Source organism: Gallinula chloropus, assembly GCF_964237585.1.
Source record: "Gallinula chloropus genome assembly, chromosome: 14".
In the NCBI taxonomy this organism is placed as follows: Eukaryota; Metazoa; Chordata; class Aves; order Gruiformes; family Rallidae; genus Gallinula; species Gallinula chloropus.
In genome coordinates this window covers 3,080,400-3,101,292 of record NC_140099.1, presented here as the reverse complement: position 1 = coordinate 3,101,292, position 20,893 = coordinate 3,080,400, and the positions used below count along the sequence as shown (strand labels likewise).

The following is a 20,893-nucleotide window of genomic DNA, read 5'->3' as shown; positions in this document are numbered from 1 at the left end:
GAGATGCCTAGAAATAGCTAATGCTGTACAGATAAGCAAGAAATAATGATCCTGCAGCAGGGGTTAGGAAATCTGTGAGAACATTGAGAGATATGTATGATTAAGTAAATAGAGTGACTCATTTTGTAAACAGTGAAATTCTCTCTTTACAATGTGTCTAGTCCAGGTCTTAGGAGAATTATTAATTTTTTTTGAATGCTACCCTTGTGTTTGGCAGAGGTCCTATGAACAACACAGTTCTTCTGGAGAAAATTAAGACATGCACAGAGTCCTTACAAAAAGAAAGAGATGTCTTAAATCAGTTGAAAACTCAGCAAGAAAGTTTATCTCAGCATTTAACGTGCATGGATAAAGTGTTAACTGAAAGCCAAATGAGGCAACTGGAGCAGTGGTGGCAACACATGGAACAAACAGTGCAAAAGAAACATGATCAAGTTGTGGCAGAAATCAATGAATTTAACCTGCTTATGAGTGAAGTGCAGGATATTCAGAGGCTGCTACAAGAACAGTATTTGCAAGCAGAGTCACATTCCTCATCTGAAGAAAAAGCCAAATACCCTGTACATTGGACCACAAAGCTACAGGACATTAAACATGATCTTTCTCTATTAAAAAGAAGGATTGAACTGCAGATGAAAAGAATTTGGAGTGATCAAGAGAAGGTAGCTTTGGAGAACTCTATACATGATTTGCAGAGCAAATTGGAAGCATTATCTGTTCAACAAGCTCCTCGAGAGGATGTTCAGATCACTGGTCCTGCTCTCATGAAACATGAAGTGATGAAGAGGCTGAAAGAAAATATTTCATGGGTCAAAGATTCCCTGTCCTCTCTAGACCAGAAAGCAGCACTTTTCCCCAGTGATGTTAAATCACAGATTAGAAGTTGTCAGCTTATGAGCACAGAGGTGCTAAACAGAGAGCCTGTGATTGTATCACTGGATTATGGGCTCCAGCACATCATTCCCAGCTTGGAGCCAGAGGAGGTTTCTGATATGACCTTCCTTTTACAAGCATTGCAGAATTCATACAAGGATCTTGTTTTAAAATCAGCTCAAAGATTACAGCACCTAGAGCTCCAGCTGGAGGAGAGGCAAAGGCTTATTGCAGAAGTAGAGAAAGTTCACTGTCAGCTTCGAAATGCTGAGATGCTTGCCAGGCCTGACGTGAGCCAAACCAGCACATGGTCAGAATTAATAAATCAACAAACCATTTTAAACCAGATTTTAAAGGACATAGAGGAAATAGAAGGGCTTATCTCATCCCACTGTGAAGAGAGCCAGGTCACAGCTGAGGAACTGAGCTTGTCCGAACAATTATTTTTGTTCGACCAATTAAGAAGTCTGAAGAATAGAGCAAGGAAGACACAGAGGCAAATTCAGAGTAAACTTGATGAAGTAGGAAAAAAGATCACTGTCTACAGAGAGTTTGCTGAAGGAATAACCTCATTGCAGCAAGATCTTAATGATCTGCAGTATAGTGAAATGAACCTGGAAGAAGGGGAATTACTATGTGCCAGGCAGGAAGTGAAGGATAAATGCAAAGCACTTAACAGAAAAGTGCGAGCTGTTCAGTCCAGTTTGTCACAGATAAAGAAGTACAAGGAAATCTTCGAATGTGTAGGTCTGCAATGGGACTCAGAGCAGCTGGATGAACTGCAAACTAATTTTTTAAAAATCAAAAATAAAATTAAAGGGAAGATAATGCGTTTTGATAGTGTCATTAAAGAATGTGATAAGATTCAGGCATTGCTAAATGAAATCCAGACTGTGACATCTACTGTAAGAAAAGAAGCTAACATCCTAAATGATAGCTCTAGCTCTTCTCCTGATAAGAATCTTACGTCTGCACAGATTCTGTTTCAGACAGTTCAACAAATCATGTACTTAACCCAGGAGGTAGCAAATCAAATAAACAACAATGAGGTCTTTGATACACCATTCAAAGAAGCTAAGAGGAAAGAAATGAAGAGCCTGGAGAAAGATGTTGAGGAATTGAATCAGTTTCTTCAAAACTTGGTCTCTGGTCTCCAGTGTGTAAATAAGGAAGATACCCAGAATGAAGTAGAACATCTATTGCACACTATAAAGTATATTCAATTAGAGGTCCAGCAGCCACTTCTGATAGACATGAAAATAATGCAATATGAAAAGATGCGATGGGAAGCAATTCAGAACATGATGCAAGCAAAGTTTGCTGCTATTAAACATATTATGGAAAAAGAGAAGGAAAACCAAGATGATAAATCTCTTGCTGCTAGTATAGAAGCAAAATTAGAGACACTGAAAGATCATGAAATTCAACTGGAGGCAGACATTGCTGCTCGTGTTGTAAGTATATTCAGTAGAGGTAAATAACGGCCATATGTCTTTTCCCAGTAATTTGATTAACTGTCCATGACTCTAGCATTTATATATTCATGACTTATATCCTCCTTTTATTCTAATGACTGAATTGGCCCATCATCATCTCTGCATTAGTGGATATGATTGATATCAGGACGAGAAACTAGGGATACAAAGAAATTAGTTATATTCAGTTTGATTATAACCAAGCAGTGGGGATTAGTGCAAGAAAAGAAGGGTAAAAGGTGAGGAAGGGAAAGGATGTGTGAAGTGTTGAGCTGAAGAGAGGCTGGGTGCAATTTTCCTGGGATTATTCTTGTGATTTATTTTATGTAAAATTTTCAATAGTGACAGTGATGAAAAAACCAGAATTTCCTTGGTTTTATTCTAAAGATAAAGCTCACCAGTTGGGAATGATCAAGAGGACTAAAGCACAGGTCAAACCAATGAAATCAGGCCTCAGGAGGGGCGAGCAAAGAAAGAGCAAAAGCAAAGGAAAGGCAGCCAAGATGCAAGGCTTTACCACAGGTATATCAGGAATTGATAGGGCACTGCTGGAGGATCAGCCTGATTCATAATGCCAGTCAACCCATAGGTTACAACACTGCTCCATGAGTATTTAGGGAGCAGAATGCATATGCAGTGTGTCCTCCCTCACCTCAGGCCTGTTCTGGGAGCACTGGTCTCAAAGAAAACCAGGTGTGAAATTCTGAGACCATCTGGTGATCCAGAGGTGCATGGCAGTCTTTCTTAATTGTTCCTTTGTCTTTTTACCATTTTCAGAGTGCTCTGGAGGAGGCATGTAAGACTGGTGAGCTTTATACCAAGGCTATTCAGAAGACTGACAGTTTCCTCAGGGACTATGAAGCTCAACTCCAGTCTGCAGCAACAGAACTCAGTAGCTCAGAGGAGGTCTGTCAAACCCCACAATGGAAACAAGAAGAGTTCAACTCTGCAAAGGCTGACATAGAAAACCTGTACTCCAAGCTGAAAAACCTAGTGAAACCAGAAGACAAAATATATCTGGAAAATAGTTTAACAGAACTAGTCAACAGGAGTTTGGCATTAAAGGAGAAGGCTCAGAGAAAGGAAGCTGATGAACAGAGGTAGGTTTAAGAGATCTTCCTAGATCATAAAATCAAAAAATGCTTAGGGCTGGAAGAGACCTTAAAAAACATCTCATTCCAACCCCCTGCCATGGGCATGGACACCCTCCACTAGCCCAGGCTGCCCAAAGCCCCATCCAACCTGGTCAGATATAGGTAAGAGATCTGAAAGGCCTTCAGGTACATGCACAGACAAAGTTTGGGAGATAAAAGGATTTTTAAACTGCTTGCTCGTTATTCAGTGTTGGTTCAGTTGAGCATAACTGAAAATCTACCTTTAGAATCAAAGATTTGGATGACCTTGAAGACTTCACCAATAGAAAACAGATGGTAACACACAGAAAGAAGAAAGTAGAATTGCACAGACCAGGCATCACAGGGACAAACAGAATGTGTGTTACAAAATAAGAACTAATTTTTGGGAATGTCTGAGGAGGATGGAGACTTAGATCAAGTCATAGAATTCTTTTGAGCAACTCCATGGCTGATATATGGAGATACATATATATTTCTTTGCCTCTGGGGCATTTGTACCTGCATCTCTACAGTATCTCAGATATTAGACCTGAAGTGTATAATAAATGCTAATTGAAGATGAAAAATAGTAAGGACTACTAGTTTAGAAGATTTTAAAAGTTTTTTATAAGGGGAATTATGTGTGAACAGAGTAGCAATGGCAACAAATTTTAATTGGTCTATTAATGTTTCCTACAGGTATTTTGAAAAATACAAAAGCTACACAGAAACCAAAGACAAGGTGTGTGACAATCTTAACAAACTGGAAAAGAAACTTAGACATTCTTTGTCTCAACTACCGATGTCTTATAAAGAGGCTTTGGAGCACTTAGAAGAAAGCAAGGTGAGAGGCTCTGAAGAACTTGAAAAGCTTGTGCAAAAACTGAGATGGAGTTATGCACACCATATGATATCATAGTAGAAAGAAGTTGAATTTTTTATCCTGTGTTTATGTAGATACAAACCCACAGAGTACATTTACATATCTGTACAACAAGTGAATTATAATAGGCCATGTAAAGTGAGTCCATCTTAATTGCCATAGAAATCAAACATGATCTGTGCTTAAGATAGTATAGCATTTCTGTTTAGATCCCTCCTTGCTTCTTTGCAGGACCAGGCCTGATCAGATTTCTAACATTGCTGTTGTTTTCCCTCAGAAGTGAAAATCAGAGAATTTCCAGTTTCCCCCACCCAGGACTCTCTTGCTGCCTCCCCACCAGACCTCTGCTAGAATCAGCCTCTCTGCTGTCTTCTCCTCTAGTGCTCATCATGTAACCAGCTTGTCATTTTATATATCTGTAACTCCTGCTCATTTCTCTTCCCTTCTAAATAACCAGAAAGAAGTAAGAACAATCTAATTGCCTGGGCAATTTGTTTTATTTACTTCATCTTTTTCTGCTGTCTTAGCCAACAGAATTCTCTCATTGCAACCATATTTACCCAGCTCAGTGGAGTGATTGCCATTTTATTCCAGGATCCTAATCATGTTCCTGAATGCTTCATTAACGCTTCTGACCACACTGGTTTTATGTATTAACTTGTTTATTTTTCCTATAAGATTTTAGTCTCCAACATTGACTCTGCTGAAGAAGATCTTGTGAAGCTGAGGCAGGTCTCTGGAGAGCTGATGAGGTTACACAGAAGTGACAGAGCACTGGGCAGGGTTGTAACAGTGCTGTGGGAAAACTGGCTGGGTTTGCTCGAGGCTGCCAAAGGGCTGGAAATTAACTGTGAAGAACTGAAGCAGGAATGGAAATTCATCAACGAAGAGGTGAGTTGCTCAGCAAACTGGAAGTTTTGGAGAATGTGTTAGGCAGGGGCCTCTCAGTAAAATGGCTTGGGAAGGGCTGAGATCAGAACAGAACATCTCCCACCCACTGATCAGCCAGTTGAGTCAAACTGAACCTGGAGTTAAAAATTATGTGGGATATTTATAGTGCCAACTCTCAACCCAGAATAACTCTGTGTGTGGTTATGTGCTTTGTTAGAGCAAACTCCAATGTTTTGGCACACTTCAGAGGTTCAAGCTCTCTGGCTATGTAATTCCCAGTACTTAGTCATGCGTATGAGTACATGAATAATGTAACTTATGGTGATGGAATAAAAAAGCACTTTATCTCATGCTTTGACATTCTGTTTACTTAGCTGGAGCGAGAAACAATAATTCTTGATAAGCTCCAGGAAGAACAGCCAGAAGGTCTTAAAGAGAAAGAAAAGGCCACCAGGGAGGAACTGGTAGAATTACTAGATTTTGTGAACTCATTTGAGGAAAACATCAACCAGCAACAGCTCCTCTTACTCTTACTTCTTCACCGAATAAGAAACGTCCTGAATACATCTGAAAACACTGAGGCAGAAGCTGCCCTTCCTGCCCTATGTGAGATAAAGGCAATGCAGGATCGCTGTAAAAAGTAAGTGGTGTGAAATTTCTGTTGAGGATACGACATAGGACTACTTATAAACACAGCATTTTATTGGGTGTTAAAGAATATGTGAAAGCTGAAATGCACTGCTGGGTCAGACCAGTGCTCCATCTAACCTTTCTGCTGCCTCCAGCATGGGCACTGGGAGGCAGTAGTTAGGGAGGAGACCTGAGCATGGCTGTATGGTGCATGGGCTGCAATTTGGTTTCAAATGTAGCAGCAGTCAGAAGGGGGGGATGGTCAATTTTGGAGGCTGCAAGCTCTAGTGAACTTGAAGGAGATGTGTCTGTCTTCCACTGTTAGGAAAATAGACCTTGTGCTTTTTGCAATGATGCTGATTTTCCCTCACTAAGTGAAGGCCAGTGTTTAAAATTTGCCTTAAGTATTTTTTGCAAATCTGTGATTATATTTGCCCTTCTCCATGACTGCCTTTTGACATGGAATTCTTTGTTAGCATCTTTTGTACAGCCAACATTTTCATTCTCTGAGAACCTGAGCTCTGTTCACTGTTTAAATATGCACACTATCTGATTTGGTCTACCAAACATACCTTGCTTAGAAGTATCTGAAAATACCTTTTTGAAGAAGCTGAGACAATAAAGAGAAGAAACTCAGAGATTTAGTTACAGAAAAGAATACAAGAATACAGACAAATGCAGTTCTGGATATGTATTTTTAAAGTATCTGTATTAAACATTCTCTTAGTGTAGAGTCTAACAATGTATTCTTGCTGAAAACTTTTCATAGGTTGTATGAAAAGACTCAAGACCATAAGGATTCTGTACAAGCTGAGATTCAAGAGAGGGACGAGATCACTGCAGAAATAAGTGCTGTGACAAATGCATTACAGAATGCTGCAACTGTGTTATTACAGGATGCTGCTGGAAAGGCAGGACAACTGGAGGTTGGTAACAGCTCTGTTACTGTTGTGTGGAGACACTTGGAGTATGCTGTCTTTTATACTAGGGCTCGAATTTTCTCCAAATAAAATTGGTGGCAAAGTATATGCATGTGCATGTTGACTTCCAGTGAATCTGGCTCAGCACAATATGACTGGCTTTGCATTCCTCTCCCTCTACGTGGTGCAGTTAGCAGCCATAGAAGTCTTCCCAGATTGCAGCTGCATTCACAGGCAGTTGCATGCCTTTTAGGAAGGACTGCTTAGTGTACATCCTGCACCCCTCTATAGCATTATTTGGAGCTCCATTGCATTTGTTGAATGGAAATGTCTATTTCACTTCCAGGTGACAAATCCAGGTTATTTGGGTGGCAAAGTTAACTCACCACATAGGTGAATATGCAAATGGAAGTAGTATTATTAGTCCACTCAGGGAAAAAAAAAAAGGGGGGGACAGTTTTGAAAAGCAGTCTGCTTTCCAGCTAAGTACCCTGTGAGATGTGAACAAGCTTTTCTGTACGGAAACCGGTGTGTGGAGACGTGCTTTGTTTTGAAGACTAATGCAACCAATTCTTTAAAATTCATTTCAGGGAAGCTATAAACTCCCATAAATATTGGCACAATTTTAATTGGGCCATTGGACAATGGCAGCCTTCTCTATGGCAGAATTAGGCACACAGCTGTTTCATGGGTTTGAGGTTTATAGTATCAGACCCAGTTGTTGAGGGATGACAGGGAAAGAAAGCAATATCAGACTTTTAAGTTTTTCTCCTGTGCCTTGTATTTGTATGAGGGAAAAGATTCCCGAGTGAAAACTGGGACTAAATGGATTACCATTATCCCTGATTGAAAAATAAAAGGATATTAATTTTACTGTCTTTCGTTGCTTGGTAGGAGCTTCAGATCATTTTCCCCAATAACTTGAGTTAACATTTGAGTTTCTCAAACAGCTGACCATTGGGAAAAGGAACTATAAAGCAAACAAACAGAACTTTCCAACTTGAAATTCTAGAAAACCTTCAAAACAAATGAGTTTCTTCATTCTTTCTGCAAGAGGACTTAGATCAGATTTTATTTCTAGGCCACAGGCTGTTGACAGTTGTTCAACTTTCTTTTACCTCATAAAACCTACATTCTTCATGCAGAACTGGAAACTACTGTTTTGAAAGGAGCCTGCTGTGCTGCTCTGCACAATTGCCTGAAAGGAGACACTTCAGCTTGAAACCTGTTGCTTTTCGGGGCCTTTGTGTTGTTTATAATAATGAAGGAGTGAAGGTTGGCTATTCAACGCCTGGCAAAGAGAAAATGCACTTTTGGCAACAGGGGAGAGCACAAAGGTTAACATATAGTCATAGGAGCACTTCAGATGATTACATTGCTATACCTGTCAATAAGCATCAGTGCATCAGTTACCTGACATGGAGTAGTATCAAGTTTAATTAGCTCTTGCAGATTGAAAAGCATCATTTGATGAAATGAGTGAGTATTTTGCAAAGTTAATCTGCTTGCAGAGGTAGTCAAGTTAGATTGGGTGTCACAAAAACAACTTTTCCCAACCATAAATTATTGTAGGGAATGTAAAAGCCAGCATGTTCATATGTATGTGTGTATATATATGCATATGTGCCTATACAGAGATGCACATGCATTCAGTGTAAACTGGGTAAAACTGATGAAGTTGCTCTTAATTTTGTAGGAGATTCAGAGTGTGATTGGTAAAGAAAGTCAAACTCTAAAGGATATCATGGAGAAACTTCGGATCAAGTATTCTGAGATGTATACAATAGTACCTGCAGAGATCGAAACACAGCTGGAGGACTGCAAGAAGGTATTGCAAGACCTGGAGGACAAGGTAACTGCTGATGTAATTTTCATATGTACCTTTCTGTGATATTTATAAATAAGTACACATATAAGTGATACAATAAATAAGTACAGCAATATTTTATGAATGTTATAACTATAAATTTCAACTTGAAATATTGTTTTCATTTGCATTTGCGTTTTCCTCTCAGTAAAAACATATGTGTGAGGAAAAATTCCTCAGGTTAACTGTCTCCTTTTAGGATAACCTTACAGGAAGCAGTGTGAATGTAATATTTTTCTTTGCTGTTAAAAAGAGGACATGGCAGAACCACTAGCAATAGAGTCCTGGATATGATATGGATGCTGGCTTTTTTCCAGTGTGATTCTTAAGCTGAAATAGTAGTCAAAGCTGTTTGGGAAGTTTGTATAGCTTAACTGAGAAGATGTTTTCAAAAGCTGAGTTTAAAGAGGACTTTGAAACTGGATTTTTTTTATCTAATTTGCACTAATGGTAAGGTATCATGGCATGGTTCTTCATACCATCCCTCGGGGCATGGTTGCATTCCTCTAAAAACAGGGAGTTTAAATAACTAAAAAACCCAGTGCTTCAGCTCTTTGCAGTGTTTTCTGTTTAAAAGGGCTGAAGTAGTTAACTGAAAGCAAAATTAAAGGAAAATGGAGTAATGCTGTAAGTTTGGGATCAAATTTTAACCTGATATAATTATCATCATCAGTATTGTTATTCATTTATGTTACTTTTTAAAAGAAAAAATCTTTCACATCTCTTATTTCAGAAATAACAGTGCTTAATGCTAATTTTAAAGGCCAAACCTCACTTAATTTGATAAAACTTTGCAGTTTTATAAAGCAGTTTTGAAATCTAGTTTACTTGTTGGTGTCTATCGGATTATTCATTCATTTTATGTTGCATGAAGCATATTCATTACAGCTTATTAGTTTTAATTTGGTTGATTTTGTAATTTCTGGAACCAGTCTTTCAAGAAGCAACAATTGAGTAGGAGAAAGAATGATAAAGGAAGTCAGACTGTATTTATTCTTTGGGTTGGGTTTTTTTGTTGCTTACTGTTTCATTTCCTGAGATAAAATATTATCCCAGTGCACACATGACATGTTGGAGTGAAAGTACTGGTCCAGGAAACTAGCTAATGTTTGGTTTGCACATTTAGGTAGTGGAAAACAATATAAACTATCTTGGATTTTTTTCAACTGCATTTAGAAACAAAATAAATCCTAATGAAACTGTAGATCAGTTTGGTTCCATATTCAAGATATCAGTATGTGTTAACTTGTGTTTCAGTGACATTCTGCTTCCTTCTAAATCTACTAACCTAAAAGTGAAAATAGATTGTACTTTTGATGCCAAGTAATTTACATGAACAAGTCCTGTAATTAAAATGCTACACTCCTGACGACCAGATGCAGGAAAGATAAACAGTCAGTGCTTGGTCTGCTTTCTCCTTTCCAGCTGCGTTGCATCACTCATACATGTTTATCTCTTATTTTGGAAACTGGCAATGCAAACATCAATATTTTCTCATGTTTCAGGTGCTCCAGGATAGTAGTAATGGTCAAGTGTTTAGTGACTGGTGACAGAAAGACACTCGAGTGCAGGGTTTTAAAAATAAAAAGAATCATTTATTTTTGAACCACGTGCATTCAGTACATCACTACTGCAGGTTTCATGGATACAATGGAGAGATGCACTGTTCAGTATTACTACATTTATCACAACCACAAGAGAGTCACAGAATACACTACTGCCAACACAACAGTCACTCAGTGTTACCGCCCACAGGCAATTCACAAGCTTCAATATTACAAGCACAGCAGATTCACAGAACACACTATCACAAACACACTAAATACTACACCTGTGTTAGTTAAGTACCCAAGACTACAAACTTAAAGCATAGCAAATACTCACTTCCTCATCTCTCTGGTAAGGGCTCTCAGTAAGTTACCTCAGCCAGCATCATCCTGGCCAAGGGGGAAGAGTCTCCTTGCTGAGTTGGATAAGCAGCTCCCCCTTCTCAGACTGAATCCAAGGGTTTTTTATTTGAGTTTTTGTCTGATGCACATGACAGTGGGCAGGACTGTGTCCTAGTGGACAATGCCACCTCCCATGTTTGCCATTAGCAGTGATCCCCCTTATCTGTTGCATATCTTTGCACTGTCTGGGTCCATTAAGGCCAAATGGAGACCCTCTGTCTTGCCTTTATCTTACTGCTAGACAGCTGAATAGTGGCATATTGTTTGAAGGAATTCCAAGGCTCAACCCAGGTTTCGGGTTGTTGAACTATGCAGCAGTGCCCATTTAGTCTCATTTTGCAGGAAAACTCAAGACTGAGCTACCTACACAGCTCCCCATGGGGCTGCCTCTGCTGAGGTGGGGCCTCAAGGCAACCCAAGCCTGAGTCACTTTACAACCCCCCCTACCCCATTTGGAAATTATGGAACAACATGTAAACATTGATCCTGCTCACATTAACACTTCTCCCTGCAAACCAAATCTCCCTGTAATTCCAGGCCTGTGTTTTTAAGTGACTTGTAAGACAGAAACCATAAAAAATGTGAGTATTTTTGGTGAGTTGATGCACAGAAACAAGCAGATCTTTGTAAACTCCCCTATCATTTCTCTTTACTCTGACAGGTTAGCTTTGAAGTCTTGCAGAGCTCTCCTCAGTATGTGCTGAAAAGAGAAGCAGAAACTATTAACAATGGCCTTCAAGCTATTGAAAAGATGTTGCAACAGAAGAGTGAAAACATTGCAAAAGCCAAAGAAGTTCAGAAGGTAATCTTGCCAAAAAACTTGTGTGTGTGTGAAGAGATTTTGGCTGTTTCTACAGAGCCTGCTTTAGCAGGACCCTAAAGTGGCCCTCCATTCACTTTACGTCTGTAAAAGGAGAAGTACAAGCAAGCATTTAGTTGGTGAATGTTTACAAATTCCTTCTCACAGGCAAATGCATGTTTTTTTTCAACTGTGAATCCCACCAGTAGATGCAGAGTGCTCTGTTCTCATCATATCATCATACATCTTTGCAATTCCACATGCCCCATATGAAGAACAAATAACTCTGCTGTTATCTTTAATCCTGACCTTATATTTCATTTCCCCTCTCTCCACATGCAGCAAATTTGGGATATGTTGGACCTTTGGCATTACAAACTCAATGAGCTGGATGCAGAAGTGCATGATATAGTAGAGCAGGATTCCTGCCACGCACAGGAGCTGATGGATATCTTAGTGACCCCCCTTCAGCACTACCAACAGGTCTCACAACTGGCCGAGCGCAGAACTGCCATTTTAAACAAGGTAAATGCAAATGTAAAGGGTTTTTAAAAAATCACATCTTAGAAAAAGCAAAATAGAGGCTTTGCATTATCCAAGGCTTTCAAATTAATAGAGTCAAACGCCTGCGGCGTTGGCTTATTGTAACTAAGAGAGTCACACATCACCTGCAGCTGTTACCCCAAAGGACCAGCTCTGCAACGTGGTTGACAGGGTAAGCATGGGGAATTCATGCCCCTGGATGGGTGAGGAGATTTTTCTCTGTGACTCTGCTAATGGGCTGTCTGTTCAAGTTACATTGCCAGATAAATCACAACAGTGTGCCTGTGAAATGTAGGCATGTAAGCACCAAAATTACCTTTGATTAGAGCAGATAGCCTGAAATCATGAAGCTGTTTCAGTAGAACTATGATTTTTATTTCACCATACTAATTTATAATAAGATAGGACTGGGTTGGGATGGGTTGGGTTGGGATGGAATGGAAAGTTTTCAGTTGGAAGGGACCAACAAGAATCATTTAGTTCAACTCCCTGACCACCTCAGGGCTGATCAAAAGGTAAAGCCTGTTGTTAAGGGCATTGTCCAAATGCCCCTTAAACACTGACAGCCTCGGGCATCGACCACTGCTCTGGGAAGCCTGTTCCACTGTTTGACCACCCTCTCAGTAAAGAAATGCTTCCTGATGTCCAGCCTAAACTTCCCCTGGCACAGCTTTGAACTGTTCCCACACATACTATCACTGGATACCAGGGAGAAGAGATCAGAAATTTAACTGACCTCGGTGAAAACGCATCCTGTTTTCTTTTAAACTTGTCCATGGAGGTGTTTATCCTATACAGTGAATAGAAATGCATTTATGCTTTTTAATAAAATCTTGTCATTTGCTAGGCGGCCAACAGGGTAGAAGAGTATGATGAACTCTTGAAGAACGTGAAAGTTTGGATAGAAAACACCAACTGCTTGCTAAAAGCAGATTTGCAATGTGACTCTGCAAAAAGCTTGTGCAAACATACTGATGACCTTCAGGTAAGTGTTAATGCAGATATCTGGTATTGTTAGAACTGCCTGCTCTGTACAGACACAATTTTGCATTCTTAAGTCTTACTGACATACATAATTTACCATTTTCAGTTAACCCTTCAAATAAAAAATAGTTATAGTTGACACTCATGAAATATAGATAGATAGATACTTTTTGGTGCTGGATATATATCTATCTTGTGAAAGTGATGAACTGTGGGATATATATATCTTCCAAAAATATGAGATTGTCTTCTGTTATCCTACTGTCTGGCTATAATAATTTTTGCTGTCTGAATACGTATGGCTCTTTCTGTGTGATGTAGTCTAGGTGATGCTGCTCTGGCAGGGGGGTTGGACTTTGTGATCTTTCAAGGTCCCTTCCAACTCCTGATGTTCTGTGATTCTGTACTGTGTGTATGTGAACCAAAAAGATAAAGTGGTATTTTGATGTCTGTGTGTTAGATGGAAACTTTGAAGTGAATTGTGATTTGGAAGGCAGTTCTTACTCTATCTTGAAGGCAATTTTGATTGGTAAGAATCAAATGTTTGTTATATTACAGGAAGATCAGAGTCAGGTGAGTGCCAAGAGAATTTCTGGCAATTTCCTGTTTGAAATTTGAGTTTCCTGCATGTCCACTCCTTAGACCAAGTGAGAATGTTGGTGCTCTGAACATAGATTTTTATATTAAAACTAATAGGAATTCCATATAGGAAGATGCTGACTGTTGTGGATTGATATATTGCAGAGCCACAATGTGGAGATTGTGATTTCCAAAATCTGGGAATGTTTTTGTGACAAAAGCTTATTGTCTCCGGTGTTTGTGGTTTGGAGTGGTTTATGTGTTCTGGGCCAGGAAACTAGTGGGCTGGGAAATGCACCCAAGGCATGCACTGGAGTTCAGACATCCATTCAGTCCTTTCCTTCAGTGCACTGCATGCATTTCTTGCAACCCTTGATGTTCTTCATGAGGACATTTGCTGTATTTAATCCAAAAGCCCATCCAGTTAGCTGCAGGAGAAACAAAGAATCCTTTTGTCATGCATAACTCATCAAATATTTTCTGGAGTATTTTGCTACACCTGCTGTCTGATGTCTCTATGAAATATTCATAATCACCAAGCTCTTACTCTGTCTCCAGATGGCTTTGGAAGACTCAGAGCAAAAGCAAAATCTTCTACATGGTGTTTACTTGGAGCTGGAGGAGCTAACACCAGTCTTTGAAACAGAGAGTGTAATGCAGCAGCTACATGAAATAGATGATCAAGTAGCAACTTTGCAGCATGAGATAGCAGAGATTCTTCCACAGATCCAGCATGTGGCTGATGTAAGTCTGGGTGCTTCATCATCCATTATGAAATAGAGCTTATATTGCCTGCATAGAAAAAAGGTGTGCTGGTTTTAGTAGGTGTGCCAAGTGAGGAAATTAATTGGTTGGAAAAATAAACCATCAGAAGGTGTTTGGTATCTAATTAAGCTGTAAAGTTCAGGGGTATCGATGTAACTCCTTGTTTAGGAAATGAAACACAGGAAGGGAACATGTCCAGATACCAACACAGGCTGGTGGCCAACCAGCTGCTTTGCTGGTGGTCCTGGTGAACAGGTTGATCGTGACACAGCAACATGGTCTTGCAGCAAGAAGGGCAACAGCATCCTGGGCTGCCTGAGTAGAAGTGTAGTCAGGAGGTCCATGGGTACGGTCTTTCTTTTTGGTACCTGTGAGATATGTGGGTGCTGTGCCCAGTTTTAGGTTAACCAGTGTAAGAAAGACATAGACATACCAAGAATGAGCCCAGGAAGGCCACCAACTTGGTTGGGAAGCTATAGCACAGGGTGGAAGAGGAAAGGGTTTAAAACAGAGCAGGAGACTTTAGATACCGAATTCCTCCAGAAGTTATGATGATACCTAATTTATAATTACTAGCCTTTTGATTGGTAGTGTCCATTAACCTATCCTGCAAGCTGGCTTTGGTATCTGTACTATCTACAAACAGTGTCTTTGTTCCCAAAATCTAGGAATTGGATGCCATTGAATCTCATGTGAAAGTGTTTGAAAAGGACATTGCCAAAATGAAGACAATCCTGTCATCAGAAGATTTGTTGGAATTTTCTCTTAAAGACCAACTAAAACATGGACAGGTCTGTGAAAACTCCTATATCAGCTTTTTCCCCCTATATATTAAAACATAAGTTAGCTTAAATGTGCTTTCACAAGCATCAGGCTGTTTTGAGACTGCAGACTGCTATGAACAACTTCTTAGCATGACTTCAAGATGTTAGCATCACACAAATTCTAACTCTTGGATCAGACTGAAAGTATTATTTGCATTATGGTTTTGGCTACACTTTTCTGCATTAGCAATTCAAGAAGAGTGCATTAGTAGGGCAAAGCCATTCGTTCAGAGGACCTGATATCCATGTTGTGTCTTGGGGGCTTACCTTGAACTGGTCCTGTAGAAACAACATTCATTACCAGCTGGGTATCTTCATGGGCTCTTCTGGAGAGTATTTTTTGCTTTAGATTAATTTGAAAGGATTCCAGTTTGCATGTGCAAGACAGCTGCTCAGTGGAAACCTTAAGATGAGAATGTTGGAAGATCTCTTCAGGAAGTACAGTCACAGTTGTAATTAGTCTGAATGTGAACCCCTTTTCTTGTCATTGTGCAAACTTTAAGTATGTATATACAGAAAAAGCAGAATTATAAATGTGAGTTTTATCTTCTTTATCTGCTTTAGAAAACCTCACCCTGGATTTCCAGTTAGTTCTTCCTTCTTAAATAGGAAACTCACCACAGAGAACTTTGGCACATCGTGACAGAAGTATAAATTTTTGGTGTTGATTCTTCCAACTTGGTATCACATCCATCATCTATCCTGTATCCCCACAGGTTATACTTGACCATGTTGGTCCCATGCAGAAGACCATTATTCATATACAGTCCTATGAAGAAGCACTTCAGCTACCAGGGATAAAAATGCCACCTTTCTCAGTCTTCCAAAGAGCAAAAAAACTCTTGAGAGAATTGAAGAAATTAGAAAAAGTTACTAAGGAACAAAATGACCTATTGGAGGTAACTGATGATTTGTATTCTTTTTACTGTCATCTGAACCATCTTTATTATTCCTGGGCTGCATCAAAAGAAGTGTCTCCAGGAGATTAAGAGAGGTGATTCTGTCCCTCTGCTCTGGTGAGACCTCACCTGGAATACTGTGTCCAGATTTGGAGCCTTCAACACAAGAAGGAACATGAACTTGTTGCAGCCACAGAAATGATCAGAGGGCTGAAGCACCTCTCCTGTGAAGACAGGCTGGGAGAGTTGGGCTTTTTCAGCTTGGAGAAGACAAGGCTCTAGGGGAACCTCATAGCGGCCTTCCATTACCTGAAAGGTGCCTATAAGAGAGCTGGGGAAGAACTGTTCAGCAGGGCAAATAGCACTAGGACGAGGAGGGATGGTTTTAAACTAGAAAAGGGAAGACTTAGGTTGGGTATTAGGAAAAAATTCTTCAACATGAAGGTGGTGGGTCACTGGAATAGGTTGCCCAGAGAGGTAGTAGAGGCCCCATCTCTGAAGATATTGAAGGTCAGGCTTGATGGGGCTCTGAGCAACCTGAGCTAGTGAAGGTGTCCCTACTTACTGCAGGGGGTTGTACTAGATGACTTTTAAAGGTCCCTTCCAACCTAACACATTCTATGATTGCATGATTCTATTTTATAATCATTTTGATCACTAGACAATACTGGTTTTACAGCCATACAGTCCCCCTGCCATGTCTTCTCCGTAATGGTTTGGGGATTTTTTAAATTTTGGGTTTTTTTCCTGTGTAGTTTGTTACTGCAACAAAAGGTGCACTGGATGGTCTTGAAATTCAGTTCAGATTCCAGTTCAGTCACAACTGACACCATATGCTTCAGCATACTGTAGAAAGAATGAAGGCCAAGTGTCTTTACAACACAGGTTTGCATAACTGATATTTGAAGTGCAGTGTTATATGCAGGTGCTCACATCTGCAACATTCAAGTCCTTAAACTTATGTTGAACATAGAAATTCGTTGTTGACAGCCATTAGAAACTGGTGACAATTAATAGCAGAAAGTTTTTCCCTGAATCAGTGAGCCAAAAAAGTGACTGTTTTCTGCTGCTGTCACTTGGTCAATTCATTGTTTTGATGGTGGTGAACTCCTGCCCTCAGAAGCTGCCATGTAGGGATGTGTCTGTGTAAGTGATGATGTGACAGGGGCTTGGGAGATGCTCTTGGCCAAACCAGGCTTGGAACACAGAGGTAATACAACACCATCGGTGTCACACATGGCTGTAGGAGGAGTTAATGCTGGCGGGTCAGTGAGCCACTCGTGGACAGTAAGGGTTATGAAACAGCTGGGCTGGCTGGAAACCTGAAGTAGTACTCTGCAGCACTTCACTGAGCAATGTGGTTGTACCAGCTTAAGAAGGTTTTCATTCAGGGATATCTGCATCATGCTCCATTGCCCAGGGTAGATATACTTGGAGGAAATCTGGGGCTTGGCTATGCATGGTCCCCATATCAGCAGAGGTATGAAAATCCTTATGCAAGCCATCCATTTCTCAGCAGGACGATAGCAGCACCTAGAAAAATGGTACAGGGTTTGTGTTGATTTGGTTTTCCAAACTTATTACAGTAAAGTGGAATGCTTAGAACATCTAACCTCTTACTGGGCATTTTGGTGACCAGGCAAGACACAAGTAGCAGCTAAAACATCGATGTCAATCTTTGATTTTCAGTTTGTGAAAGTCAGAGCACCACACCAAGAGAAAAACTCAAACATGCTACATGTCTAGTGCATGCTTGGAGTTCAGAAAAAAGCAATGACTGTGTGTGATCCCTGTAATCCCCATGATCCTTTTTTAGTCCATACAATTTCTTATGTCTGAAAAATGGATGTACCTTTTTCAGAGCTACCAGATTAAATACTCAAGATTTTTCAAAATACTTCAAACCCATTAGAAACAGGATGCTTTGCAATTATGAAGTGTTACCACAAGACCTCTACCTGCTTTATGTGAAGTGTTAGGTCAAGGTTTAGACTTTTTCTCCTTTTTAAAACAGCTGTAACTTTTTTTTGCTCAGCATTTGCCTTTATCTTATAGGCATCCAGCAATCTGTAGCTGAGTGAAATTTCTTTGTGAGAAAACAGATGGGAAAAATTGCAATTCTTGGCAGCAAGGATATCAAACTGTGCAAAAAAACTCCCATCTTCCAGTCCTTTTGTGGATGGGTTGAAAGCAGCAGCACTACAATACAAGTCTAGCACCAGCTAAGATGTAACAAAGCAAAAAGCTATTACAGGATGGCATTTTGAGTGCTTCATTAGAAAGGTAGTAAGTGTCCTGATAGAGAGGGAAGCAAATGGGAGGCAAGCTTGCAGTACAAATATATAGAGAATTGTGGGGTTTTTTCCCTTGGGATTAGTTTTGAAATTTTAGTCTTTGGATGCCTGTATTTTGCTATCAGTGATGCAATAGGATATTGCCCTAGTAACTTTTGTATAATTAAGCCTGTAATAGTGTAACTGCTTTGGGCAAGACTTTAGGTGGCTTAGATATCTGTCGCATGTTGCCCTCTGTTTGCTGTTACAGCCTGCACCACACCCATCACTACCTAAAGAACGTCATCAGGAAGAGGAGGGGGAAGCCACAGCTGCTGCTGCTGCTGGTGTTCTGTGTGAAAGTGGCAGTATTTGCATATTTGATGATTTACTGTGCTCAGTTTTAGTAAGCTCTTCCTTAACAAATACAATGCCTGCCTGCACTTGTGCTGTGGGCAGGTGGGCCTTTTCCATGGGTAGGTCTTCCAGTATTACCAGACTATGAAAAGTGAAGAGCAAGTGGTAAGCAAGAAATAACTCAAAAGAGAGGTAACACTTCTAGGGAGAGACTCAGTCCCACAGAATGGGCATAATTTATCTTATATTCAGGTCCTATTCATGAAGAAGTGAAGGTATTAGAAAGAGAATCTCTCTTTTAGAAGGACTGTTAGTTTTTCATTAAAACTGAGCAGGAGAAAAGCTATTTCCCCACAACACACACACACACACCCCTCCTCTGATTCCTCTGGCCACAACAAAATATCTTCCTCTCAATTTGTTTTGTTTTAAAAGTGGGGAATATGTGATACCATGACAAACTCTTGACTGACAAATTCTGCACGAACAGCAAAGCATGGGGTTTGATGAGGTATTTGCCATCACTGTGTCATGAGTAAAAGTGAATTTGGCTGTTTGTAAGGTATAATGTATTATCCCATAAGGAAAGAGGAAGCTCACACAAAGTGGAAATACTTAGAGTTTTTATAGGAAGTATTCAAATCATCAGATACTGCAGTTGGCTGCAGCGTCTGCCTGGTGTACAGCACAGTTCAGGTTGGGTCAGTGCAGAGCTAGCTGGCAGTAGAGACCTGAGCACCAGTAAAATCCAGGTAGGCTTTCTAACTTAATATGAAACACTGTATTTATTTATTTTTTCCCAACCTGTTCTGAATTGCAGTGAATGTCATTAAATATGCTCCATTTTCATTTTATAGCCATCTCATAGCTCTACTCTGGAGTAAGTAAAGGTGTGCTCCCAGACAGGACACCCCACCATATTTGACTTCTGGACAGAGCAGTTTGTTTGTCTTAAGCAAGCAAATAATAAACGTTGTGAGGATAGGCTCTGCAAAGTTAGAACAAACACAGTTTCATTTACATTTAACTACAGATGCAAAGGAGGCTTCAGTACTCTTCTCTACAAGTTTGCTGCATGACTGACTAGTTTGTTTCTGTAGTACTTCATTCGAAATTCCTGATGAGGATTACTGTTCCACAGGAAGCTCTACAGAAAACTGAGGAATGTGAGGAAGAAATTGAAAAGTTGAAACAATTCTTAAAGGACCACTGGGCTGAAATATCCCACGAAGATCAACCACTGGCTCAGAAGACTAATTGTCCAGAGGTGGGTTTCATTGTTTTCACTCTCATGTCTGTTACTTGTCCTGGCTAACACCTATCACGATGATGTGGAGCACTGAGAGATAGCAGGGTGCTTCTCCTCACCACAGTCAGGCAGGCAATTGAATGCCATAATGTGACTGCATACGTAAGTTGACATATGCAAAGAGGTATTGCAACTGATGTTAGTTTGAAAGTTGGGTATATCTTTCACAGTATACTTCTTATTGACATTGATGTGTCATTCATACCTCTGTCAACTTCTAAAGAAAATTCAGAGTGCTGGTTTGTGACAGATGACAGCTGTTCTGGTGAAACAATATGCAGTGCTGATGGCTTGCCTGTGCTCAGCATCCTGCTAATGTTGCTGGGGTAGTAGCTTGGGACAGTGCATAAGGTGAGAATTAAGCCCATTTCTGATCTCTGACCATGGTTCTTCTGGTGGTTCTGGTTAGGGTTAGATTCTTTAGACTCCTTTCCTCATCCTCACTACCACATGGTGTTTTCATCAACTGATGAACATGTTGCATGTCTCTCTGCAGTCAACTGCTGTCTGTAATGGATTAATTGATAATTTAATGCAAAAATAAGATGTGTTCTAGGGACAGAGCTGCAGAAGTCAGGAAATGACTAATTAAGTTTAATAACTATTTATAAAGTGCCTCTGAAATGCTCAGCTTTTTGCCATTAGACACAGTAAAGTCAATACACACAGATTGTACTTGCCTAATAATTATAATCACTTGTTAGGCTCCTAAGTACATGGCTGCTCTGCTCTCAGGTGGTTAGGTGTTGGAGGCTTTAGGCTAGTACTAAGCATGACTCATTTTCTGAATCTTTCTTGGTTTTGTCTTTGAGCAGAGGACTTCCTGGTTTAGAAGAAAACGTGGTCACAAGTGTAACATTTTATGAATAAAAATGGGCAATTCCATTGCCTGTCTTATTGAGGAGCTTCAGATGTTAATAAAGATTTGGTTTCTGAGAAGGTTTTTGGCTACTTTTTG

General features: G+C 40.0%; 1 protein-coding gene across 1 annotated transcript in view; it reads left to right on the top strand.

The window, feature by feature from the left end:
• Positions 1 to 20,893, top strand: part of LOC311197004 (nesprin-2-like) — a gene marked incomplete at its 5' end in the record, with an annotated part of 155,847 nt that overhangs the window by 58,892 nt on the left and 76,062 nt on the right. Inside the window, 14 exons of the mRNA XM_084270692.1 lie at positions 218 to 2,327; positions 3,126 to 3,448; positions 4,163 to 4,307; positions 5,025 to 5,237; positions 5,612 to 5,877; positions 6,637 to 6,793; positions 8,484 to 8,639; positions 11,265 to 11,405; positions 11,745 to 11,927; positions 12,793 to 12,930; positions 14,067 to 14,252; positions 14,942 to 15,064; positions 15,814 to 15,996; positions 19,768 to 19,893. Coding sequence (XP_084126818.1) covers positions 218 to 2,327; positions 3,126 to 3,448; positions 4,163 to 4,307; positions 5,025 to 5,237; positions 5,612 to 5,877; positions 6,637 to 6,793; positions 8,484 to 8,639; positions 11,265 to 11,405; positions 11,745 to 11,927; positions 12,793 to 12,930; positions 14,067 to 14,252; positions 14,942 to 15,064; positions 15,814 to 15,996; positions 19,768 to 19,893 — 4,450 coding nt within the window. The remainder of the gene's footprint in view (positions 1 to 217; positions 2,328 to 3,125; positions 3,449 to 4,162; positions 4,308 to 5,024; positions 5,238 to 5,611; positions 5,878 to 6,636; positions 6,794 to 8,483; positions 8,640 to 11,264; positions 11,406 to 11,744; positions 11,928 to 12,792; positions 12,931 to 14,066; positions 14,253 to 14,941; positions 15,065 to 15,813; positions 15,997 to 19,767; positions 19,894 to 20,893) is intronic.